The sequence below is a fragment of the Arvicola amphibius genome, chromosome 13 (assembly GCF_903992535.2).
Source record: "Arvicola amphibius chromosome 13, mArvAmp1.2, whole genome shotgun sequence".
Classification (NCBI taxonomy): domain Eukaryota; kingdom Metazoa; phylum Chordata; class Mammalia; order Rodentia; family Cricetidae; genus Arvicola; species Arvicola amphibius.
In genome coordinates, this window is record NC_052059.1 from 774,919 (window position 1) to 802,647 (window position 27,729).

At 35.7% G+C, this 27,729-nt stretch overlaps 1 protein-coding gene across 1 annotated transcript in view; it reads right to left on the minus strand.

Annotated features, from left to right (window-relative positions):
- The window catches only part of Itgbl1 (integrin subunit beta like 1), a 186,291-nt gene that overhangs the window by 20,105 nt on the left and 138,457 nt on the right, over positions 1 to 27,729 (minus strand). Inside the window, exon 8 of the mRNA XM_038310288.1 lies at positions 3,453 to 3,569. Within this exon, the coding sequence (XP_038166216.1) occupies positions 3,453 to 3,569 (117 nt within the window). The remainder of the gene's footprint in view (positions 1 to 3,452; positions 3,570 to 27,729) is intronic.

Sequence of the window (27,729 nt, forward strand, 5' to 3'; positions counted from 1 at the left end):
AAGTTTAGCAATAAACTTCATTTTAGTAAGTAAAAACATAATACTTTTAAGATGAACTTCTAAGACTTCTTTTATTCACAAGCCTGATGAATGCTCAGAGATCACTGTATCAATACAATGCTTGTAATAAATATCAAAATAGGAAATTAGATAAGTATGCAATTTCTTAGTCAATAAAATTCTAGAACACAGACTAAGAATGAAATCAAATGATAATGACTAAATATGCTCTAGATAACTGCTTATGGTATCTCTAGCACTGGCAGTAAGTACCTCCTGCTGTATTTAGTCCCCAGCAAGTTCCTGACCCAACTTGAAAAGGCATGAAAAATATAATCTTCTGATCACTAAATTCCTTGATGTCTTAGTAACTGTTCTATTGTTTTGAAGAAACAACATGACCAAGGAACTCAAATAAAGAGAAAACATTTAATTGGGGGCTTGCTTACAGTTCCAGAGGCTTAATCCATTTCCATCATGGCATGAAGCATGGTGGCAGGAAGGCAGGCAAACGTGGGACTGAAAGCTTACATTCTGATCCACAGGGAGCAGGCAAGGTGAGTGACCCTGGGTCTAGCCTCAAAGCCTACTTTCCAACTACCCCTCCAATAAGGCCACACTTCCTCTGAAAAGTCCACACCTCCTTTCTAAATAGTGGTGTTTCCAACTGGGGACTAAATATGTAGATTTACAAGCCTATGAGTGTTGGGGAGGCTGACCAATCCCTTGTCTGAGGGGCGTGGCCGCTCCAGGGCAAAAAATACCTTTAAAAGAACCGGGTTTGGGTAAGCTCCAGCCTCTTGGTTTGCTGCTCTTTGCTGTAACCTTGGCTCTGTAAGTTTACCCCACTTCCTTCCTTTATTAAAGCTGATTATTTCGGACAAGGCTAGTTTTGATTATTTCCCACTGCCGCCCGACTGCCATGCTACATATGAGGACCATCTTTATTCAAACCACCACATTTGGCATTACCTACACTGAGTAGAGAAAAAGACAAGAAATCTAAGTGAGTATAAGGGGCTTATGGGTTAAATGCCAGTTTTAGCAGGATAGGGGATAGGGCAGATCAGTATCGATGTATATGTACTGATATCACACACACACACACACACACACACACACACACACACACACACACATATAGAGAGAGAGAGAGTCTATTCTATTGTTAAGCACTGTACAAGAAATGGCAGACTGAATGGTTAGCAAATCCAGAAAGTATTCAAATAATAAAAGCATGCTGAGCTATCCTTTGCAGTCCTCACAGAAGAAACCTTGACTATCTGACATAAGAGTTGAGTTCTTTTAAAGCATTTTATTGTAGCTCTAACAGGTTTTTACTGATATTCGTTCATCCTTATTGTTTTTGTTGAGTTCCACTACCTGAAGGTTCCTGTCAGCCGTGGGAGCTGATCACACACCTGTGAGTCATGCTGATGTAACAGGGAAATAAATGCCTAGAAGTGATTGATGGATATTTGAGAATTTTGTTTGGCATGATTTTAGAACTTTGTCTCTTGTACTGGAATAAAGTTCTAGTTGGACCTACATGTATTTCTAATCACAAAGTTTTTTATTAACAGATGCCCTTTCTTTCCTAATACATCCTCCAGTTCTCATCACCTTTTCAAACAAACAACAACCTAATCTGTGTCTCAGAACATGATTCCCGTAGGTCTCTTACAGAAAGTTTTAAGCTTTGATACAACTCCATTTCTCTTTGCACATTGAAGGATTGATGCTTAGGTTTATACATGGGCATTTTACTAATTTGGATCATGGAAGTATATTCTCTCAGGGACAGAGTAAGTTTTGTGTAAATGGACAATACAGAAGGGAGTTCACGTGTAATCCTAAGAACTTTTCAAGCAAAACCTTCCATAGGATATCTCATGTGACAGGGAAACAATCTGTTTTCATGGTGGGGGGGTGTTGGTTTGAGACAGGGTTCCTCTATAGCTTTGGGACCTGTCCTGGAACTAGCTCTTGTGGACCAGGCTGGCCTCAGACTCACAGAGATCTGCCTGCCTCTGTCTCCTGAGTGCTGGGATTAAAGGCGTGCACCACCACCACCCAGCTTCTGTTTCCATTTTTGATAATGATGTTCATGGAGGAAAAATACATAATTTAATGTACATAGAGATTTAATAGGTTTCTACCAAATCATACACGTCAAATAAGTCAGCCAATTACACTAGGCAAAGAGGCTCATGTTAGGTAAACATTGGGTGCCAAAGAGAAAAGAACAACAAACAATACCAGGTCATTATGAGAAGCTCCCACCCTGAAGGCACTGTCCCTCACTGAGCAACAAAACTAAGGTAATACAAATAGAAAGGTACATACAGGACTTTCCACATACCTGATAAGCTTCATAAATCTATATAATCTATACCTATATCTATACCTCTCTCTCTCTCTCTATATATATATATATATATACATATATAGCTATCAGAATTAAGTGGTAACACAGTAATAATAATCTTAGATAATGCTAATATTAATGAACTAATATTAGGCTAACCTAAAGCAATGTGGCAATATGGAAACAACTTGATGCCACTCTGGAGCTCTACTGTGTAAGGAAGTGTCTGTGAAATGAGTGTGAAAGCTCAAGTCCTGATCTGGCACTTGTGAGTTGTTGGGTACAAACCATCAACCTCTCTCCATTTCCCAACATTAAAATGAAGAAAGCAGAAGTTCAATAATAATAAATAACAATATAAGAAACCACCAGAAACACTGGCTACTTCAAAGAGCATTGCCCTATGGTTCAAATTGTGACTCTGAGTATACTACAGAGCAAGGTACACAGGAAGGTAGATATAAACTTAGATAGATAAACTGGTAAGAGAGCTGCCAGATAATGGTGCAAAGATATAAGCAGTATCAGTCCTGTTAAAATAAAGTATTTCAAGACTGAGAGAACTAGAATAATTCAGTTACATATTCCCTCTCCTGGAGGATGTTCATGTCAGCACTCCATCTCTTGGACGTTCATCTTCCCGTTTTACTCTGTGGACTACTCTTGCTTTGCCCTATTCTTTATGTGGGTAATTGATGGTTTGGGATCCAAGAGCAAGGAAAAAAAAGCTGTGTTTCTTTCACTTTTAATTCTATAATTCAACTTGGACTTTAATCTACAGTTTCTTCCCCAAGTTTCTGTGTGAAACTGATTTCCTCTGTTTCTGAGTGAAATCATGATAGAATGTCAGCAGGCATAGAAACGTTTTACTTGATATCAACTAGCATAGAAATTGGTTCAGATTAGACAGTCTTTCACATATACCCAAGACAAGAGTTCTTGCTTATAAAAGTAATAAAGTTTTAAAGTGTAATGGTATATTCCTTAACTTCTTCGAACAGCAATTTTAAATGGGGGTAAGCAATGAAAAAGGCAGCAAAAGATCTGCCTGCAGATGATGTAAGGCTGGCAGATTGGTCATTACCTCCGCAGACCACACCCTCCAGGTCTTCACAACGCCGGTCATCACACTCGCAGGTCTTGCCGTACACCCTGCTGTCCCCTGGAGGGTAACACGTGCATCTGCCACATTCGCATTTGCCTACAAGGTATCCAAAAAGAGCAGGGTTAGGAGAGTCAGTCTCAGAAGGGCCTTCAGAGAAACAAGCATGTTCACAATTCAAATCTCCCGAAGTACCCAGCAAATGCTTTTTCCACCTTCTCTGCAACATGATAAAGGTCAGACACAAATACTAAGAAACCTGGGGGTGGAAAGGAGACTGGTTGACACAGAAGTTTACCAGATTTTTTTTTAGGTTACTTTTGTTTCAATTAACCCTGAGGGAGAAGTCCACGATGAAACTATTTAATATTTACTTTAGCTTGAATGTACTTCAAATTAAAATTATTAAAAATCATTACAATAATGCATCTTATATGCATAAAATATTCATATGTGATCAGTATATATTTCACTTAATTTAATGTAATTTGACTATTTTAAAGATATTTTAATTGGATGTAGAGCTTCACATGAGAAACAGTAATCATGGGAATATTTCTGTTTGATAACTTAGTGTTTATTTGTGGGCAATTCCCTAACTCATATAATTCTTTTACTATGGAACAAATGTCAAAACCCATGATCTCCTATGTTATATTATATTTAGCCTAAAATCTCAAAGCACAAACCTTTTACAGAATGAGTTTGGTCCATGCTTAAGGAAGACATCAGCTAGTGAGATGACACTTGCCATCATTATTTTTTCAGTTGTACCTAGATGCCAAACACTGATTCCATGCCTTGTCCCATTTTTTATAGTACCACACATTGACTAGTATATTATACCCATTTGACAAGAAATTGAGATATCATTGAAGTTAAGTAGTTGTTCATAGTGAAAAAACAAGTATAGATTATATTCAAAATTCATATCCATTATCACTAGCTTTAAATCTCATTTACCTATCTATTAATTTATATTATATCTTAATATAGTATCATGAAACCACACAGGAGGAAATTTCCTTTTGTCTGAGAAATCATGCCAGTTTGCCAGAAATTTATCTGCGTGATAGAGCTTCAAGACATCTGTTACTCCCAGTCATTAGCCCAACCATCCTAATTACACACCCCCTGATATGATCCCATGATGCTTCAGGGCTGGCTCTGCAATGCATTTGTATCTTGTTAAAGAAATTTGGAATTGGTGATGATGATGGAGTGAAAGAAACATAGTATTTAGAGTCACACAGTCTCAGAGCTGAAATTACAGATGATCTAATGCAGTGATTCAGTCTTTCTGGCACAAGTGATGGGATGAGTGTCCCCTTCAAATACTGTGAATAACGAGACACTTTCAAATCAGTGGGTTTTTTTTTTTTTTTTTTTTTTTTTGGCTTCAGAACAACTGCTCTTTCTACTTGAGGATAGCGCCAACTTCAGCAACAGAATAGGGTCTCGTCTTGAATGACAGTCCCTCTTCGCCCTTGATGGCCAGAATGAAGACACAGAAATCTTTTTACTAGAGTTCTGGTTCTCAAGGATGAAAGAAAGGTACAAGCTCCTAGGAGGAATGAGAGCTTAGCACAGCAGACAGCACCAGCAACTTTCCAGGCTGCTGCAGAGACTAATGAGTCAAGTAAATTCTGACCCTGAACTCTTTATAAAATGTCTTTTATCCCATGAATAAAACAAACAGTCAATGGTGGCTGGACACTGAAGACACTGATATCACTAGTGTATCATACTTTTTCCTTCTTTTGTACTTTCTGCTGTCTCGTCTGTAGAATCCCACCAAAGTGAGAAGTCAGTAGAAATCTGAGCTCTCTCTAAGACCATCTTCCCACCCATATGTGGTTACATGGTAGAAATGCTCCTTGTCTCTCGTCTGCTATCACGTCACGACTAAGGCACTGAGTAGAATTTCATACTAGATAATCAGTGGCTAAATCCTATCATAACAGCGAGATCTTCACAATCCAAACTATCCGTGAGTTTCTGATCCTGTTGGGAATTAGTAAAGGTCTCAGCCACTGAACTAAAAAGACAATAATATTTCAGTTTATTATCTTAAGTTTAAAAAGTTCAATTTAATCTACTTTTATTTAATAAATTATATAATTTTATAAATTATTCTAAATTTTTGAAGATATGAATGTGGTTTCACAAAATACTATAAAAGGAGAATCAAGGCATATATATCTAATGTTAATATGTGCCACTTTGTGATATATTGGCAATAAAAATCACTATAATTTATTGATTTAAATAAATGAAAACCAGTATTTTGTTTATAAGACAATTCAGAAAGAGGAAAACCTATGTGATAAGATGTTAATTCAGCCAATATGACCAGTATTATCCAATAAAAACTTATCTAAGGTATATTCTATTCTAAATTGGACTACATATTCTTTTTAAATGTAGATCATGTAAATAGTTGTTAACACAAAAAGCCAGTACAATGATACTTTCTATATAAGACAGTAATCCCAACTATGCAGCATTTTAAGGATTATATAAATAAATATGTAAGGAATAATAATAAAAGAAGGAGGATAACAAAGAGATCAGGTAAAAATAGATTTTACACATTTCACATATGACCCATAGACCCCAGAAATTCTTTAACTCAGGGCACTGACAAAATGGATCCAGAAAAAACATTGAGTGAGGTAACCCAGACCAAGAAATACAAATATAATATGTACTCACTCATAAGTGGTTTTTAGGCACAAAGCAAAGAAAAATCAGCCTACAGTTCACAACCCCAGAGAACCTAGACAATAAAGAGGACCCTAAGAGAGACATACATGGATGTAGTCTACATGGGAAGTAGAAAAATACAAGCTCTCCTGAGTAAATTGGAAGTGTGAGGGTCACAGGAGAAGATAAAAGGGGAGAGGAGAGGAAGGAAGGTGATTGGAAAAAATGTATATCTCAATAAAAACCATACAAAATGCACAGCTCATAGGTATATGTATAACTAATCATTTAACAGATTAAAATATATATCATTTAAATTAAATCTTAATTTATATTTTTGCTTTTCCTATATCATCAAGATGAAAAACATTTTGCTTCAAAGATAGACATGGTTTGTCTTAGACCACATTTCTCATAAGAACTAAATAAAATGTAACGACCTTAGGCCATCATTGGAGCTTCGTAGGAAAAACATACATAGCATTCATAATACCAGAGCCACAACATAAAACAAAAGTCAATTGTGCTCTAATACATTAACAAATATTTATTAATATTTTGTTTTATGTAAAGTTCTGATTAAATATGAAAGTGTCTTGCCAAACAAAAGAACCATATCAGACAGGAAGTGTTGGCACATGCCTTTAATCCCAGCACTTGGGAGATAGAGGTAGACAAAATAGTTGAGTTTGAGGCTTTGGTCTACAGCAAGGTCCAGTTCATTTGGGGCTACACAGAGAAAACATGACTCAAAAACAAAATAAAACAAAAACAAAAATAAGAGAGAGACAGCTATGACTATATTTTTTGCTTCTGTTAAAGTGGCTGTTTTATTTCACTAAACACTGACTACAGATAAGATAGTTAGAGAATGATTCTACTACCAAATGTTAAATAATTTTTCAATCATTTTTTCTAACTTCAAAAATGACAAATAGTATAAAAATAATATGACTAGAATTAGTATATGGAAAGTTAAATGTTTTCAATAATTATTTTATTAAATATAGAATTTTCCTAGGGTATTCTTTCTCTTTAAGTCAACAATCTCAAAAATCTTAAACATAGCCATTAATAAAGAAAACAAAATTTCACATTCATATAAAGTTTTCTGACCATTTTGGAGTGACAGCAATATATTTTTTCAAAAGTTCTGTTCTGGGGGCTAAAGAGATGGCTCAGAAGTTAAGAGCATTGCCTTCTCTTCCAAAGGTCCTGAGTTCAATTCCCAGCAACCACATTGTGGCTCACAGTTATCTGTAATGGGGTCTGGTGCCCTCTTCTGGCCTGTAGGCATGCATATAGACAGAATATTTTTAAAAAGTTCTGTTCTGTGCTTATCAAAGAACCAGCACTTACATATTAATTTATACCCATTCCTAACCTTGTCTATATAAATACTCATGCACTCTCCCAGAAGCAAATGTACTGCCTTTAAAAAACCATGGTCTTTAAAAACATATAGCATCACGCTTTTCTCTGTAAATAAGTAGTCTGAGGGAGGGGCTGAGTATCAAAGTCAGAAGAGTGGACCAGTCTCTTTCTAATATGAGATTGCAAGTCTGGTGGTTGTGGTTCAGAGGAATATGTGGGAGCTATAATAAAACACAGATGAGCAAGAGACAGAAAGTGTCTTAGACTACAAATGAGCTGCTCAGCAGTGCAATGCAGATCAAGAAAATCTAAAGAGGTCATAGTTCTTATAACAACAGTTTCTTCTTTACCACTGCAATTCTTTTGAAACATAATTAACCAGCAATATCTTCAGTGATCAAACTGGTCTGTCCCCTGAACTATTTTATACTGTAGTTCAGAAGTGGTAAGGATCTCTTCTTTCCAAATTTCTGCAGGCTATTGTTAGGTGTATCCTCTTTTGCTCAGTAAATCCTGCTGTCTTCCCATTTTATGCAAATATTGAATGTTGAATTGTCTGAAAGTTCATTCTTGGAATGTCTTCTTCTGTATAACATCACACCCTCTATATTCTAAAAGTATCTTACATGATTAAGAAGATCTAACACATTATTGAGCTATACCTAGCTATACTGCTATATTCCTTAATTAAACAATAATTCAATTAGTGCTGTAAAATAACCCACTCAAATTAAATCATATCCTATATCATAGTAAATAAATAGTATTCAAAATCAGGGATTAGATAGAAACATGCTTGTGGAAGATATTGTTATTAATAGTGAAAATGAACAAGAAATAAGACAAAATCAAACAGAAAAGGAGAGTAAAGCCAGGCAAGAAATCCAAACAGAGATATATAGAGAGAGTAAGCAGAGTCAAGGAGATGCCATGTAGCTGCCAAAGGAGAAAGATGCTTAGAATCTTTACCAGTAAGCCACAGTTTCATGGCAATACACAGATTAATAGAAATGGGTTAATTTAAGATGCAAGAACTAGCTAGGAATCTGTGTGAGTCATTGGCCAAACAGCATTGTAATTAATATAGTTTCTATGGGATTATCTGGGTCTGGGCAGCTGGAACACAAACGAGCAGTCTCTGTTTACAAAATAGTGCCCAACATGGGTTCATGCATCCACATAAAAGAGGGTTTCTAGACCCCAAAAAACAGGAGTCAATTGGAATTACTTGGTAGACGCATATTTTCAGATAGGCTCTGTTTTGCTGGCAGCAAGCAGAGGCATGGTTCCTTTTAAGAGAAGGCATCCTGATTCAACATTAGCAGCAAAATCTCAGATTAATGGAGATGGGTTAAATTAATATGTAAGAGTTAGTCAATAAGAAGTTAGAGCTAATGGGCCAATAGGAGCAGATGTCCCAGATTATTCAACATTTCAGAACACCTCTGTTGCAGTTTCCTCTGAGTTCTACATCCAGAACAGCTTCAAGACTGCTGACTGACATCTCAGAGACAGCGAGCCTCATAGAATACTCCAATCAGGACCTGACTATAATCCTATTTTTTTTTTTTTTTTTTTTTTTTTTTTTAGGATTCCCAGAAGATTATCAGCACCCGCAATTAGCAGGAAGTAGCCTAGAAAACTATAACCACATTCCCAAAAATGTATTATGAATGCTTACCTTTGTTTAGTGTGTTGGTTACAAGTTGTTATGGATAATTGTTAGGAAAAAAAAAAAAACTAAGCAAAGAAGATTAGTTTCACGGTTCTTGTTTTGAAAAGAAAAAGAAAGATGTACTGTGGGATACTGGATACACTATAAAGATTTGTCACTCAAATCGGTTTAATAAAATGTTTATTGGTTAGTAGCCAGACAGTGAATATAGGCAGGGCCACCAAACTAGAAGAAATCTAGGAAGAGAAAAGGCAGAGACAGAATCACCACCAGATACAGAGGAAGCAAGATGAAAATGCCTTACTGATAATAGGTACCAAGCCATGTGGCTAATTATAGACAAGAATTATGGGTTACTTGAAGTTGTAAGAGCCAGTTAATAATAACCCTGAGCTAATAGGCTTGTTCATAATTAACATACACCCCTGTGTGTTTCTTTGAGACTGGATGCCTGTGAGACCAGGGAGTAGAGAAAATTCCATCTACATTTATTATTTTATAAAGGACATATTTTGTTACAGAATTGGAAGGAAGCATTTTCATGCATATGCTAAATTAATGTGGTACCAATTGAAATGTAATAACTATGTTTAAACTTGAAACTTTTCTCAAGCAAATAACCACATATATTACAAAACAAAGTAAATAACTGTCCATGTGTCCATGTGTATCTTTTGTGAAAAGCCTAAAATAGAGTAAGCCTCCTATCATACAAAAGTGAGTCATGTGAAGTGATCAAATGATATATAATCTAATTAAAAGCAATGTCTCCCTACTATAGTAAATAAACTGTTAATAATGGTAAATTAAAAAAAGAAAGAGAAAAATAAAATATATTATTACCTTAATAATAATAATTTCCTTTTACTAAAATAAAATAATAAAACTTGGAAAACTCTAAGACTATAAAAAATAAATATCTCATCAGCTCTGCTCAAATTCACACTGGAAAACTTTGTGGGTGAAGTATGATATGAAAGAAAAAAAAACATAAAGAACACATACAAAAACAAAACAAACATTTCTTGGTGGGATAGCAGAGGCAAAATATAAAACATGAAAAAACTACTAAAATAATTCTGATTATTAACAGGGTTTACCAGTTACTATATATCAAGCATTAGTAAAATGAATTGCATATCTATTGCATGTGTGTGTGTTTGTGTGTATGAGCCTTAAGAGCAAAATCTTAAAGTAAATTTTAAGAGCAAAGAAATAACACATCATTCAGTAATATTGACAATTCCCATTAACCACCAACTGACCTATTCTTTTGATTAAATAATAAACAAAATCTCATCAGGACTTCTAACTATATTGTACACCAAGATATTTTTAGAACTGAGAAGTAGCAACAATCAAAACACCATTGAATAAGAAAATTGAAATCATTTTCTAAGATGCAATGGCCTCTTTAAAGGAGGTTGGATTTGAAGGGAAGAGGAGACAAACAGAAGCTGCATAGAGAATAAAGATTCAAAATCTGGACTACAGAACACTCTGTTAGGATGAAACGGCAAGATGGAGCACAAAGAAAAGACATTTTTTCATATACATAGTATTTGGGTAAATGGCTATGAAACAAAATATGAACAATTTGATAAGGAGCCTATATTTGCTAAAAAAATTTAGTAGTACAAAGGAGAACCACAGACTGAGTGATGATGTCAGCAACACATAAATCTGACAAACCTGACTGGCTCATATTCTCATTATTCAGAGGACTCTAAAACAGTCCAATCATTAAAGATGTGGACAAATTAGCTGACAGGGCACCTCTGCAAGTGGGAAGTTGACATAGACAGTAAATACGTGAAAAGAGACTCCTCTTACTTAAACTAAAACGCAATGAGGTCTTCCTGCAGACCAGTCAAATTAACTAGAATTTCAGAACAGATCACAAGCACTGGAAATGGGTTTGAAATGGAAGTCTTGTGCAGAGGATGCTGGTGTATGTATAGGTAAAGTATTGGGGTTATTTGACATTATAAGTTAGAGTTGATATGGAAATTCTAGAAACCAACAATTTGATTTTTGGTTCTATTAACTAGAGAAAACATACATCTTTGAACCATGAGATATTCCAGAACACTCAGCCACAGTCTCCCTTATTGTATCAAAGGATAATACAATGAAATGTCAATGGTTGTAATATATGAAACTTATCATTTTATTGTTTTTTAAGTTATTTGTGTGTGTTTGTGTGTATTTGTGTGTGTGTGTGTGTGTGTGTGTGTGTGTGTGTGTGTGGTATACATGCGTGTGTGCACGCACACACACACATGGGTACAAGTGTCCATGAAGGTCAGGGTACCCAAGTAGACAGTTTGGACCTGCCTGGTGTGGATACCAGAAACCCAACTTGGGTCCCTGGTAAAATAGTAGGTAGGCATCTTTTGCTGCTGGAATACCAACTTCCAGCAGCACAGGGATCAAAGGGAAATAAATGGAGTGGACATACTGTGACTTTTGTATCTGAGAAGGTAAAGGCAAAAGACACACACACTCTCTTGATGGTTTCCTTCGGAACTTTTATTATTCTTTTGCATTCTCTTCTTCCATGTTCTATATTCTCTTTTCTTATCTCTACCCAGAAAAGTCCTTCTGTCTTTCTTGATGTTTTCCTTTTAACTCTATCTTCATTCTTATTTTTTCTCTCATTCTTCATGTTTCCTTTCTGACTCTATCTTTATTCTTGATGTTTCATTCTAATTCTACCTTTATTATTTCTTTTCTCTCTATTTTACCTTACAGCTTATAAACCCCAGCAAAATCTTTCAAACAACATAAACATTACAATATGACTACATTCTACTTTTCAATAGAAAGATTACAATGAATACAAGTAAAAAAACAGCATGATATTCATATCCCTTACTTGATTAAACATTTTATGTATTACAGATGAAAACAAATTATCCCCAGGAACACATACACGTTCATACCTATGCAACTTGAAGATTAACAGCGTGTAAGCAAGCAAGTTATTTTTATTACTTAGTTCTTACTGGCAGACTGCATATTGTGGTTACAAAGAAAGAATCAATCACTTCATTATTTGTCTTGAAAGACAATCTTATATAGAATCATAAAGGAATTGCAAACCAAACTTGGGCTGGAGAGATGGCTTAGCTGTTAAAGATTAGGTTCACAAACCTAAACTTTTATACATGAAAGGCAATCAGCTCTATTTTTAATCTTTAGTGTGCATACATGCTCATCAATACTTTTTCATATCAGGAGACTGAGGGCAGAAATGGGTATAAGGAATTAAACATCTTTAATCACCAACCAATCCTAGCAAGGAAAATATGTCAGCTAGTAAAAATTGGGCTGTTTTATATTTTTGACCCTAACCTAATGAATCTATAACTCAGCTAAGTGTCCTTGAAATCTTTGGATTGTTTTCTAGGATTTTTCATTTTAAAGCTATTATTAAAACATCTGACCTAACCTAGAGTTATTTTAAGGCTTTGTTTCAACTACAATATATACTGAAACCTGTGAACGCATCTCCTAACATTAAGATGAAAAGGATTTGAGATACCTAGCCTACTGGGTCTCAATTGTTGTTTCTTAATCATTAGCCTAAGTCTCAGTCTATATGGCTTCTCAACAGAAACTCATGAGTTTAATGTGTTATTTTTAAATTTAATATATTTACTTTTATTTTATGCATATGAGTTTGCCTGCATACATGTGTATATATGTAAAATGTGGACTTGGTGTTTATGGAGGCCATAAGAGGGCATCAGATATTATGGAGCTAGACATAAAGATGCTTGTGACCTGTCAAGTGGAGGCTCAGAACTAAACACAGATCCTCTGCATGAGTAACAATTGCTTTTAACCATTACATATAGAGCTATCTCTCTAACCTTTAGTAGGTTATTTAAAAGTAAGTTTGATATCATTTGAGTCATATTTTTTTCAAAAAAGTTTTTTATTTACATTTTAATTAATTTTTTTCATTTTTTTACCTACCAACCACAATTTCCCATCCTTCCTCTCTTCCTGTTCCCTCCCCACAACTCCCTAATACCATCCCCCAAAACATTCCTCCTTTGTCCAGGAAGGGTTAGGACTCACATGCAACTCAACAAAGCATGGCATATCAAGTTGAGGCAGGACCAAGCTCCTCCCACTTCATCAAGGCTGCATGAGGCATCCCAGCTTGGGGAACAGAAAGACAGCTTGTGTGCCAGGGACAGGTCCTGTTTCCACTGCTAGGGGCACCACAAAAAGACCAAGCTACTCAACTGTAACCCACATGCAGAGGGCCTAGGTCAATCTCATGCAGGCTCCCTAACTGTCAGTCCAGAGACTATGAGCTCCCACTAGCCCAGGTCAACTGTCTCTGTGGGTTTCCATGGTCATAATCTTGACCCCTTTTGCTTGTACAATCAATCATCCCTCTCTTAAGTTAGACTCCTGGATCTCAGCCCTGTGCTTGGCTGTTAATCTCTGTATCAGCTTTCATTGATTAATGGATAAAGTCTCTATGATGACAATTAAGATAGTCCCCAACTGGTAGACTGTGGGGTCGCCGACGGTGACACTGGGATTTTTGTTCCTCGATATATATGTTCCTCATATTTTCTTTTTTCTCTGTGAATCCTTTTTTCTCTGTTTTCTTCCTTGCTCTTAGTAATTCTCCCTTGCATCCACACACCATTGTATCCAAACTTCAGTGCAACTTCTACTGCAAGTTTCACATGGTGACATTTATGTAATGACCTTAACACAGTGTGACACACATGTTCTTACTCAAGGATAGGCTCAACGAGACTCAACACTCTGGAATATCAGTATTAGTGTAATCACAGCTCTGTTCAGTCAACACACAGAATATCAATTATCGTGCCACCTATTAAAATGCAATATTAAGTAAGGTTTTTAAGTGCCATTAATAACCAGGGAATAAAGGTTAAATGTATGAATAGACATAATCTATAGAGATAGCAAAAGATTCTGGTGATGCAGTGTTTAGCTTTACAGTGTTGGGCTTTACAGTGTTCCCCACAGAGGGAGTTCACAGGCACTCGTGAGTCCACCATCATGGGAACTGGAACTTAGGTCCTTTGGAAGGTCAGTCACATCCTTAACTTCAAATAGGGCTGGATTTTATTCTTGGACTATTTATTTCCAGTAAATATAACTGTTTAGAATAATGAGTTAGACCTCCTTTATATTTCAATGATGGAAATAATACTAAAGCACATTGCCCAGGATTATTGTAAAAGCTAAAAGGTGTAATGGGAACAATGTGCATTTCCAAGAATCTGTGCCCAATAGTTGTTCCACAAACATCACACATTATCATTATATTACAATAACATTATTTTGCATATATTTAATAATAAAACATGTTGGGATCTATTTCAATTACTTGAATAAAATTTGTTCACTTTAGTTATCACTTAATTCTTCAATTAAACCAACCATAATTTTTACTTCCTGCTCTAGAATAAAATTGTTTAAGGAGATCCCCATCATACTGACTGCACCTGCCAGGAAGGTAACAGCAGGCACACTGTCTATGACCTTATTTTTTCTCTTTTTATAAAATTGTGCAAACTGTGCTTGCAGTACATTCTCCGTAGTTGGAGAGTAATTAGAGGCTCACATAAAACAGAAAGGAGATTAGCACTTTACTAACACAGTCCTGCTTTGCCTAAAATAATAGGTTTACCATAGCAACCTGATTGCACTAGAAAAAAAAAGTGCCTGCCAAATGCATCCTAAGTTCCCTTGAAATTTCTATGAGAAGAAATTAAGCATTTGAGAACTATAATATTCTGTACTGTTTCATCTAAGTACAAATATTTTTCCTGGGAGAATGAAATAGTCCTGCCTCAAAGATTTGAAGGTGAAACAGTACCTTTGCCTTCTATTTCAAAACAAGAAGAAAAATCCTTTGAATACCACCCACATTGACATCACACATCAATTTTTACACAAGGAAGCTTGCTTCTGGTTTTAAAGTATAAATAATGTCAGTTCTTCTGTTTGGACATTCATTCTTAGAACAAGAAGTTGCCATGTATTGTATGAAGAAATTAGACATGTGAATAAATGCTGTAATAATAGGATTTTCTGTGTTTTCCTTACAATCTATAAAACTGAAAACTGGAAAAGTAGTAACAGGTCTTATTCATGTCTAAGGGTTTAACAAGGCATTAAGAAAAACATCACAGGGGCAATCATATAGCCCTTCAAAGGATTTTATCTCATTATTTCAACCTTACATAGTTTCTAAAATTAAAATAATATTCAAGCCTCATTTTCTTTCCAATACAAACCTTAGATATTGATAGAAATACTTCACTCATACAAAGGTACCCCAAAATTTGCAAATGCAAAGTTATAATATCAGTGAATTATTGTCAGGAAATGTTTAACCAAGAAGTGTAGTTCACAATGATACAACCTGTAAAATTAAAATTGTAACTGTTACTGCCCAGAAGCTGTACTCTGCTCAACTTCAGGACAAAAGCCACTTTGTCAGAGGCAAGACAGTGTTAGAGAAGAGCCTTATCACAATAATCTAGCTGTGTGAAAGATAGGTAAAATTTAAGAAATGTTTATGCAAAAGATGGGTGAATGCCAATGCCACTGAAAGAGGATGTCCCATGGGTGGTGTGTAGTCAAAGACATGTATATGATTCTAGTCGCACAGCCATGGGATGTTCCTCAGTTCTGTTAATCTCTAGAACAAACATAGTGTGTTGATATGTGGTATCTGACAAATTACACATTCTCAAGACTGAGCAGGATAGAGAGTATCAGACGGTAGAGAACCCTTTGCTGATCACCAAAGTCACCAGAATAAAAATTACACAATTAACAAGACAAAACAAAAACAACAATGTCTCATCCTAGTATTGCTGAAGACATGGGTCAAAGAAGGCAAATCATCACATACAAGGTCTAACCTATGCCAGTGTTCATGGTCAGAATCTCCTTCTTAGTTGGTACGGACCATTGGAGAACCAGTCTTTCCAGGGTTAAGATTTTAGGTGTCAGCACACAGGAGTCCTTTGTAATTTCTGACTTCTCTTTGACACCAGTGATAAACTACACAAGTTTATCATAACTACAGTCTACAGGATGAACACAAAAGAACAGACACAATGAAAAAATGTTGCTGCCTAGAGGAAGAGGCCACAGAAAAGAAAATGGTAGACAGATGCTTCCATGGAAAGTGTTTCTTTCAGATAAATTAATTTGTGCAAAAAAAGTGGAGTGAACTCAGGCCTGAGTCAATTTCAAAAATGTGATTTTGACACAAAAATATTTTTAAAAGTGTGAGTGAGTGTATCACTCCTTAATGCACATCTCTGTAGTCTTCAAATGACCACATTCAGAGCAAGTGTGGGCTTGCCACCTCAGGTGTGACTAGCAAGCATATTTTTTTAATAGATATGACATCGTAAAGCATCATGTTCTAACAATTTTACGCTTCATTTTAGGACCTGCTAGCAAAATAAAACATTGGAAAGAACATTTCATATATGCAAGTCACATGTAGGAGAACATGTGTGTATATGTGGGCAAATTTAGGAAGTTGGGACTCAGTCCTCAACCAGGTCATCTCAAAAAGTTCTTTGTCAGAGCTGAGGAAATAGCTCAGACCGAGGTTAGCCAGCCCACCACCACCTATAATTCCAGTTTCAGGGGATCCAGTGTTGCTTCTGGTCTCTGTGGGATCCTGCACACATGTAGAGTACATCCAAGCAGAAAGACTCACATAAAATGTTTGGAGGAATAATATCTTTGTACTATTCTTAAATCTTTTGAACATTAAAATGAAATAGTTCAAAAGATTTATTTTTATTATTTTTCATTATATGTAGGCATGCTAAGTGATTGCAGGTCAGTATTAATATGAGTGCTGGTGCCTGAAGAAACCGGAGAGTGGAGTTACAGATGGTTGTGAGCTATTTGACCTCACTCCTGGGATCCTCCTAAGAGCAGATGCACTTATCTGGTGAACCATTTCTTTGATCTTATTTTAAGAATTTATTGTTTAAATCACAACTTAAAATATAATAGCAAATTTTACACATATTTTGTCTCATATCTAAATAGCATTTAAAATGTGATCTTATCAGTAATTATCTTTATAACATACCTATGTAGTTCATGTCCAATTTTGAGAAATTACTCCTTAGGATCATCTCTAAGATGAAGGCTGGCTTTTGTCTTTGTTCCTGTTCTTTTAAAAATTCCAACAATTACACTTCAAACTCAGAAATTGTGTTCTTGAAAATGTCAGAAACCTGATAATCTTAAATTTAAGAATGTGGCCGCCTTGCATGCCTTTAATCCCAGCCCTAGAGAGGATTATAAAATGGGAGAAAACAGCTCTCAACACACCGTTTCATTCTGAAATTCCTGGAGGCAGGATTGCCATTTTGGACTCTAAACAATGGCACTAACATCATCCTGTAAGGATTCAAAAAATGGAATGAAGGTATTAATGGAAAACTAAGGGCTAAATGCTCGTGTGATTTGCACAAAGACAGCTCTGTATCATATAAAGCAGTGTTGGTTGGCGTGTGATTACTTTTGTTTCAGTTTAAACACATCTGATTGCCTGAAAGTCCCAGAAGGTCCCACATGTTAGCAATGAGTCACTGCAGTAACCCCAGTGGGAAATTTATTTAGCAGATTCACGTCTATCTGTTTTAAAATGGCAACTGTTTTGTGGGAAGAATAATTTAAAAACATTCTAAACATATTCTTTTCTAAGTTTCTTATTTATGTTCTACTTCAATTTATTATTTTTCTCCAGGAATGTGACTTTTAATTGCTGTTGATTGTACAGGGTGATGTTGAACTTAGAGCTCTCCCAACTCAACCTCCCGATCCTTGGCCACCATAGGCAAAGAACTGACATTATGTGTGAGGTTTTGATAACTGTCACTTTTTAAAATGCAATGCAGTAAAGACAGATTATAACAAAGCATACAATATTCATGTTTTAGCTTCTAGCAACATAAAACTAAAATAATATAGCTCGTCTAAAATACTTTCATTACTCTTCTGATGGGAAGTAATGCAATTCTTCATAATGCAAAACCTGTGAGCTGAAACAAGAGCAAGAAACTTCAAACTCTAGCAAAAGTTACCCTGAAGGTGAAAGCCCATATAGGCACTACAAGCATTGAAAGTGGAAAAGATGACGCTATGTTTACTTCGGTAACCCTGAATCCATAAGAAAGGGGAAAACCCAGGAATTTTACTCTAAAAATTTAAATACAATTATTGAAGAAAGAAGACTAATTCTGTGTCCCAAGAGCATTTAGCACTTAGTAAGAGTCATATACGGACTTAAAGCAAAAGATTAACAAATGCTTACAAGGAAACAAATCACCAAGAGTCAGCAGAAACAGCATCCTTTTAGCTCTCCATGCTTACAGAGGGTATTGTTTAATAGTCTATCTTGTCGAATTTCTCTTAATAATGTTTGTTATAGTTACATATACAATCTTAATAAACAAAATCTTGGTCATCATTTCTAACTTGTTTCTTATTTTGTCATTGTATATCAGAAATATCATAAGAAACTACCATCAGAACTTTGTATGATAATTCTTTCACCTAAAATGTTTCTCTTATTAAAAGTAGGCAGAGCAGTGTTTCTAAGTTCAAGACAAATCTCACTGACTAAAAATCTTTATCACTATCTGGAAACACTGTTGGATACAACAATTGGAAGAAATGTGCCACTTCTATGCAACAGGTGAATGCCACTCAGCATTGTACAACAAACAAGGCAGTTCATTTCAGAAGTAACCATCAGGCCCAAATATTATCCATTCTGCTATTGAGACGCTCTGAGTCAATTGAGCATAGTTGTCTTAATTCATCCAGCAAATATGTAAAGAGGAAGAATTATGTTTATCTTCTCTTTAACCCCTTACCCAGAGGCCCAAACAGGAGACATGTACAATAAAATTACTCAATGCTTTTAGTTTCACAAGCTATTATTTTTATTGTTTTCAATGCTTAAAACAACTTTGAAATTTAAATATATTTTTATTACATTTTTCCTCTCCTCCAAGTCCTTCCAGATCCTCTCCCCATCCCTACCCATCCAACTTTAAACGTTAAGTTCCTTCTCACAAACCAAAATCCAAATGCAACAACAAAATGCCCACAACTAGAAAATAAAATGAAACCACATCTCCTCTGAAAAAAACAAAACACTAAATTGTAATAAATACCAAATAAAAGCACACACACGCACACACAAATAAGAAAGAAAAACCAACAACAAAACAACTGTGGAGTTTATTATTTGTTAACTACTTTTGACCATGGGGCCTCCTCTGGAATGGTTGATAAACCCAGTGTCATGCCATTGAAGAAAACAGATTTTCTTTCTCCCAGCAGGTACAAATGACAGTTCAGTTTAAAATTTATTACTAACTACGTCGATATAAAAACAATACTAAAACAATAAAAGATTAGTATAACTAAAAAATATAAGAAGGCAAGGCAGAAAATTTCCCTAATTAAACTTAACTTCACTGGGATTGTGATTTGTAGGCTGGTTTTCTTTGCTTTATGTTTAAAAACACTTATGAGTGCATACGTATGATAATTATCTTTTTGGGTCTGGATTACCTCACTCAATATGATGTTTTCTAACTACATCCATTTCAAGATGGGTTAAACTAATATGTAAGAGTTAGACAATAAGAAGTTAGAGCTATTGGCCAAGCAGTGTTTTAATTAATGCAGTTTCTGTGTAGTTATTTCAGGTGTAAGCTAATCGGGCAGCCGGGACAAACAAGGGGCCCCTCCTCATGTAACAGAGGGGAGCACTGTATAGCTCAATAAAATGAGAGAGAGAGAGAGAGAGAGAGAGAGAGAGAGAGAGAGAGAGAGAGAGAGAGAGAGAGATTTAACTACAGAGAAACATATTGCTATAATAAATTTTTCTCATCTTTTTATCTACAGCTACATATACATATATTAGTAAATAATGCAACATAATTTTACTGAAACTTGTAAAAACTATTTTAGTTAGGAAATCTTTGAAGATCAAGTTTAATCAGTTCTTCCACTATTCCTTTTTATAACTAGTATTGTGACTAGAGCTCAACTTCAAATATGTAATTGTTTCATAAAAGGAACAAGAGTAAGTCAAATGCCAGCCCCAATGCTCCCTGCTGACAGAATTCTGAGTACACATTAATTTTCTTAAAGCTTGATGACTTATTCACTTATATCATGTATTTCATTTCTGGGAGTAAAAAAAGAAATCATTCTACAGTAGTCTATCCATACATTCACGAACATAAGTACATATGTACTTTGGTATCATGCTTTTGTACTACACAAGAGCTGAGACACCCATGGGTCATGGAATATTGGCTTTGCAGCTGCTCTCAGGCTTATATGAAAGCTAGGTTAAAAGTGAAACATTGTTTCTATTTTGTTATTTGTAGATAATCAGTATTCACCCATCCAATCTATTATTTCAGAACACAAAAAGAAAGTATCTAAGATTTAAACCCAGGAAAGAAGCATTAGAGAATTTCACCACATTGTGATTGTTGATGTTAAGAAGAATTTTTTGTCTTGATTATATCTTTTCTTTAGTACAAAAACTGTCTTACATGAAGCATAACCATATTCACACCTATTTCACTGGTCAAGTCTCCTCTATCTCCCTGTAGTGGTTTGAAAGAAAATTGTCTACCATAGGTTCAGATGATATTTGAACCCTTAGTCTCTATTTGGTGGCTGTTTGGGGGCAGTTACTGAATCTTTAGGATGTGTAGCCTTGCTGGAGGAAGTATGTCACTGTGGATGATTTTGAGTGTTTTAAAGTCTTGCCCAGCTTCCTGTTCACTCTCTGCTTCCTGCATGTAAAAAAAGATGTGGTTTCTCTGGTTCCTGTTGCCATGGCTCCTCTGTCATTACGGAATGTTCCTCTGGAGCCTCAAATCAAAATAAAGTCTTTCTTCCATGAGTCATAATGTTTATCACAATAACAAAAAATCAACTAATACACTTGCATCCCAACAACATGTCTTCTTTTTTAGTTTTATAATTGTTTGATGGTTATTTTTATTTGACAATTCACTACTCTTTTAAGTATTATTAAAGATTAAAGATCCAATCTATACTTTATAGTAAGGGTTATGAAGGTTGGGTTTACAGACATAGAAATATTATTAATAATCAGAGAAAATGTGATGTTAAAGTCATCAATGTTCCTTTCGCTTAAACCAAGTGGCTCTTGGTTTTAGTCTTGTGGTTTTGCTCTATTACCAATGTGCTTACATATGTGAGAAAAAATTACAACAAGAATTTGCATCTCCTGAGGACAAATTATTAGTGCATTAATTTGACTAAATTTATCTTGTCTACCACCCAGATTGTTACTGCATTTACATAGTCATGTCTAGCAACTGCTTTTTGCACTGTATCCCCTCCTCCCACACAAGAAATCAGATAAAAGAAAGCAAACACCTATTTTATGCCACCAGTACAGCTGTGATACAGCAATGTGCTCATATTTCACAGACAGGGGAGCTTTGGTAAACTTTCTCGTTTTTACCAGGAATCCAAACATCTTTGCTTTTTGGCAAGCCCATCATTCTCTACATCACATTCACCAAAGTCATCTGAAGATATCCATGTTCAAAGATCATATGAAATGAAATATATATATATATATATATTTCTGTATCAAGATACTCTCTGTATCTTGCTTCCATCTTACTGGAGCCCTCATGAAACTTCCGGAATTAAATCTTTGATTGACAGTTCACATCCAGCCATATGTTCTTTTCTAACTTTGTTTTTCTTTTTGTTCTAAATACAGTCCAGTTGCTCTGTAGAATCTACCTGATCACACCCCTGATTTGTTTGGTCCTCTCAAGTTATGGCCTTTTGCCAAGGTTTCCTTATAACTTTACACACCCTTCTGTCTCATCCAATATCAGTCATTTCTTTTTGTCTGCAAAAACTGCATGAACTCAAACTTCCCCCCTTCCATACTTGTGCATGAGTTGTCTTAACAATTTACAAGGACCTGAACCTTAATACTATATGCTCACTTACTCTGCTATTCAAACTGGCCCTCATAGCCTTTCTTTCTTTTATAGTTATATAAATATAAACATAATAGCTTACACCAAGTAATTTCTATTCTTCTCTTTCACTCATATTGTCAAATCATATTTTTGGTAAAATAGATACCAGGAAAAAAGAATTATACTGTTTGTACAACTCCCCATCTAAGGCATCTTCTCATCTCCTTCCTGAAGCCCCATTATACCCTCCTCTCTCTTCGTCCCCATTATGCATCATACACTACTGTACTCAATGACCTTTCAAAGAAAAAAAAATCTACCCTCCCCCACCACTTTAAATATTCTAGTAACCTTCTTTAATTTACAAATGAAGCAAAATTTGTTCTTCCATACCCAATTTGATCTGCCTGAGAGCAGTCTGAACTCTTGTCTCTCCATTCCTTAGCTTCAGCCTTCTGTGTGATTCCTTAACCTATACTATGGGTTGGATCTTTGTCCTCCATGTTACACCTTTTTTAGAATTTAGGTCCACAAACTGTTATTGTTATATATCTAACAAAACATAAATTGTGGTCCAGGACTTCAGGTACATTTACTTTAACCAAAAACCTTTGGGCACTTGACAGCCTAATGAGAAAGTTGTTGCCTGACTATGCTTATAAAAAAGAGGACATGCAGCCGGGCGGTGGTGGCGCACGCCTTTAATCTCAGCACTCGGGAGGCAGAGGCAGGCGGATCTCTGTGAGTTCGAGACCAGCCTGGTCTACAAGAGCTAGATCCAGGACAGGCTCCAAAGCCGCAGACAAACCCTGTCTCGAAAAACCAAAAAAAAAAAGAGGACATGCAACTTTGGAAACACACTCAAACATCTCTCCCGGGCACTCTCATTCTCACTGAGAAGAGCACACAAACCATCCTTCCTTTTAGGGTACAATTTGGTAAGACAGAAATCAATGAAAGTATAGAAGCTCTGAGTACCAAGCTCTCAGCTTCTTGGAACAAAGATCCCTTAATAAGTTGAAGCTAATTAAAATGGGTGTAGTACAGGACTAAAATATCTTTAAGTCTTCATAAACCTAGAGTCAAAAGTTTATAAAACTGAATTTGGATTTTGGCAAAATAATCTTGGAAGCAATTTGGAGAACACACAGATCTCAGTGGAAAGGATGATCTGGAGGACAAATAGCGAGGTTCGTAGAGTTATGAAACTGTGAGGCAAATGATCTGCAATAAGGTTGTGGCAAAGGCAGTAGATCAGACATTACCTCATTCAGCTGCAAAAGACGGTACCTAAACAAGTGCATATGCTCATGAGAAATATCATCTGCAAGGTCACAACCTTGAAATATGTTTTAAAAATTCTTTCTAATTCCAGTGGTAACCAAGATACTCACTCTTAAATTTCTGCAATCATTTATTTGAAGACCTCCTTATATGAATTCCATAGTCAAATTGAGAAAGAAATAATTAAGGAAACAAAATTAAATACTTAATATAATTTCTTACATATGCAAGCACCAATTCATGATTCTGATTCCAGTACTTTAATGAGCTCTTTCTATAAATGAAACACAGACACCTCCCTTGAGTTCTGAATTGTCTCTTAGTTCATGATGCAAATATGGATTGGAGAAACAGATGTTTTCAGATTTTAGTTTTAATAAAATCAAAAGCCTATAAACAAAGTAAGTGAGCAGTTGTTCAAAAGTCAATAGAATCCTAACATTAAAATTATCAACTACTTGACTATGTGTATATGCCTTTTTATTAAGAGGAAAAGTGTATAAATTATAATTTTAATCATGGTTCATCTTAAAGTCTTTAAATTTTGAGCAACTATTTAATTGCTAGTATGTTAATATGAACACACTCATTTATAATACATGCCCAAGCAAATGATTATTTTATTTTAAATTTTTTATTTCGTTTACATACCAAACTCATTTTACTCTCCTTCCCCTACTCTCACTCCCCAACACACACCTTGCCTCTAACCAGCCCCCCATTCAATCCTCAGAAAGGGTAAGGTCTCCCATGGGAAGTCAACAAAGCCTGGTACATTAAGTTGAGGCAGGACCAAACATCCCCCTGCATCAATGCTAGGCAAGGCAACCCACCCTAGGGAATGGGCTCCAAAAAGCCAGCTTATTCACCAGGGATGGGTCCTGGTCCCACTGCCAGGGGTCCCACAAGCTCGGTCACAAAGCAAATCTCAACAGATTAAAAAATTTGGAATAAACCTCTGTCAGACCACCATGGCTTAAACTTAGAATTTAAAAAAAAAAAAACACAAATTACAAAAAGCCTACAGATGAATGGAAACTGAATAATGTTCAACTGAATCACCAGTGGGCCAATGAAGAAATAAACAAAAAATTAAAGACTTCCTGGAATTCAATGAAAATAAATATACAACATACCCAAACTTATGGGACACTATGAAAGCAGTGCTTAGAGGAAAGTTCAGAGTATTAAATGCCTACATAAAGAATTTGAAGATCTTTCACACTAGTGTCTAATTTTTAACCAAGCTATAAGTCATAGAACCATAGAAGTTTTATAGATTAAGAGACAGAATAGTGGTGGTGGTGGTAGTAGTAGTAATGGATCTCTCTAGGAAAGGGAATAATAGCTATGGATGGATGAGGGGATTATCATGGGAGGGTTAAGCAGAGTGAGGGAGGAAAGGGGATGAGTGAGGGCAGATGGAGGGAGATAGCTAAAACAAATGCACTTGATACAATAGAAGTTTCCTAAAATATATATACATATACCATGGCAAACTAAATAAATCATTAAATAATTGGGAGAGTGAGTCCCAACTGACCATCACTTGTTACCAAATGAAGCTTCCAGTTCTGGGATTAGGTTAAATCTGATTGAGATTATGGCCAAAGCAGTCCCATGAAACTCCCAAACAACCAAGACTAAAGGTTGCTCTCCATAAACTGGTAGCAAGGCCTCATTGTTGAAAACAACACCTACACAATTTACTGAACTTCAAGAAGTTGAATGAATACCTATATAGAGCTTTAGCCCTTATTTGCTAGTGTTTTTGGTACAGGAAGGAAAAATGTAAATACCAACACAGCTACAAACCTTTGATCTGAATGGTGTCCTACCTACAGCATATGTTAATGCACTAGTGACACAAAGCTTGTGGGAGTAACCAACCAATATATGACTTGACTTAAGCCCCATTCCACAAGGTAGAACACAAATCCAACACTCCTTGGGTGATGACCAACTTGAGACTAAATAGCCGAGGGGAGTAGTGTAAAACCAAATACTACTATTCTCTAAAACAAAAGAGGTAGTAATCAAATCATTCATAATGACATTATTTTATACTCATAGATCAGTGCCTTGCTCAGCTATCCTGAGAGAAGTTTCCTACGGAAGAAGAAGGGAGCAGATACAGAGACCCACAGTCAGATATTATACAAAGAGTGTGAGACCCTGAAACACTCACCCCTAAACTGCATGTCTCCATCAATTTCCTTCCCTCAGACCTCAGGGATCCTCACAGAAGAAATGGTGGAAGGAGTGTAAGAGCCAGAGAAATAGAACACACCATGAAAACAAAGCACTCTAAATCAACATGATCAAAGCATATATGAATGCACCGAGATTGAGACAGCACACACAGGGCCTGCAGAGGTCTGCACCAGGTGGCATCCTAGAGCTGGAGTGGAGAAGTGGGCACGTTGCCCACACTCCTAGCTCAGAAGCAGCAGTCTCCAATTGCTAACCACGAACAAATAAAAACTTAGTTTACTGCATGGGAGTCTCACGGGAAAAACAAACTAGTTTCAAGGGTAGGCTTCATACCGAGAAGTAGATGGCCAACAGAAAAAAAACTCAAAGACATCTTTGGGGGTTCCTTGTCTCATAACGTCCCGTTAGGGCTTTCCCTGCCTTTTAAAAATTAATTGCATCTTAATATGTTTCATATAATAATATTTTAACAAATAGAACACATATATTTCTCTCTCTCTTTTTACCCTATAGGTCATTTGAGTATTTTATGGCTTCTACTTTATTGTTTTTATGGGATTCCTGAAAGTGTGAATATGTAGTTATTGGTTGTTTTGTCCTATTCCAGTATGTTATTTTTATTTTATTTCATAATTATCCTTTAGAAGCCTGCATATTTTCTAGTTAGATATAGAAAGAGGGTGGAACTAGATTGGCAGCAGGGTTAGGGAAGGACTGGGAGGAATAGAGGGAGAAGAACCATAATCAGGACATATTATCTAAAAAAGAAATCTACATTTAATAAAAGGGATACAATTTTTAAAAAGAAAAGAAAATATCCTCACAGGCAAAAAGATTTGTAGTATAAAGTTCCACGGTGATTTTTGAAATTTTGTTTAGAAACATCACACATGAGATGTGTTGTTAGCAACATAGCTGTGAAACTAAACAAACGAAGTAATTCCAGATTTTATTTCGTTCAATTAGCCAGTCATCAACTACTCATTGTGACATCATAGTATTTCATACACAGTAGGGCATAAGCTCATAGAGACAAATAATAAAATAGCACTTTATTCTGCAATTTTTATTTAAGAGGTGAAATAGTTATCTAGAAGTAAAACCATAAGTTTTAGGAAATAAAAATGCAACAAACATTAATATAACAGGTGAAGGGATAAATTGAGACAGGACTTGACGCAATCGAATGGAGTAAATCGTAATTTACATTCTTCTCTGGTTTCTTCCTCAACACATTTGTTAGACTTAAAATAGATTCTGTAAAGCTTTAAGAGATACCTGAGAAAAGTTGTGAGTAAAAGTATTTTCATAAATAATTGAAGTAACGACAGGCAATGAGCGCAGTCTTTATACTCTCAATGTTTTATTCTCTAAGATGAGAATTTTTAAAGGAATAGAGAGCATTGATTCTCTCAGATTTGTTGGCTTTCTGAAAGCTGATTCAAAAATTAGTGTGTAAAGTTCCTGCCTGCAAGTATACTCATTTTCACTTGTGAATATGAGCAAGAAGATTATAAGCTGTCAAGAATTTTCAGAGTTCCTGCCCATGACAGAATGATGGGTCCACATGCTGTATTTAAAACCCAGCTGAATGGATAAAAATAGTATTTAACTTTTATAGTCGTTATGAGCTGAAGCAATTTATTGAACCCTTCAATCAGAAAAGGAAACAAAAGACAGCAAATGGACAGATGACTCATTTTTTCATGTGTTGACTACAGAGTGCTATTCTGGTAATTGGATGATCTGAAGTTTAAAGGAAATTGCATTAATGCCTTTTAGAGACAAGACAACCACAGAACATTTCAGAAATGAAAACAAAATGCTGCAAAGGCTGAAGAATGAAAAAATGACACCATGTAATTAGAAACACAGGCTTTGAGCATGATAATGAAGACTAAGGCATGCTAAAATATATTTATCATGAAAGAGAGAGCAGGCTTTGTTA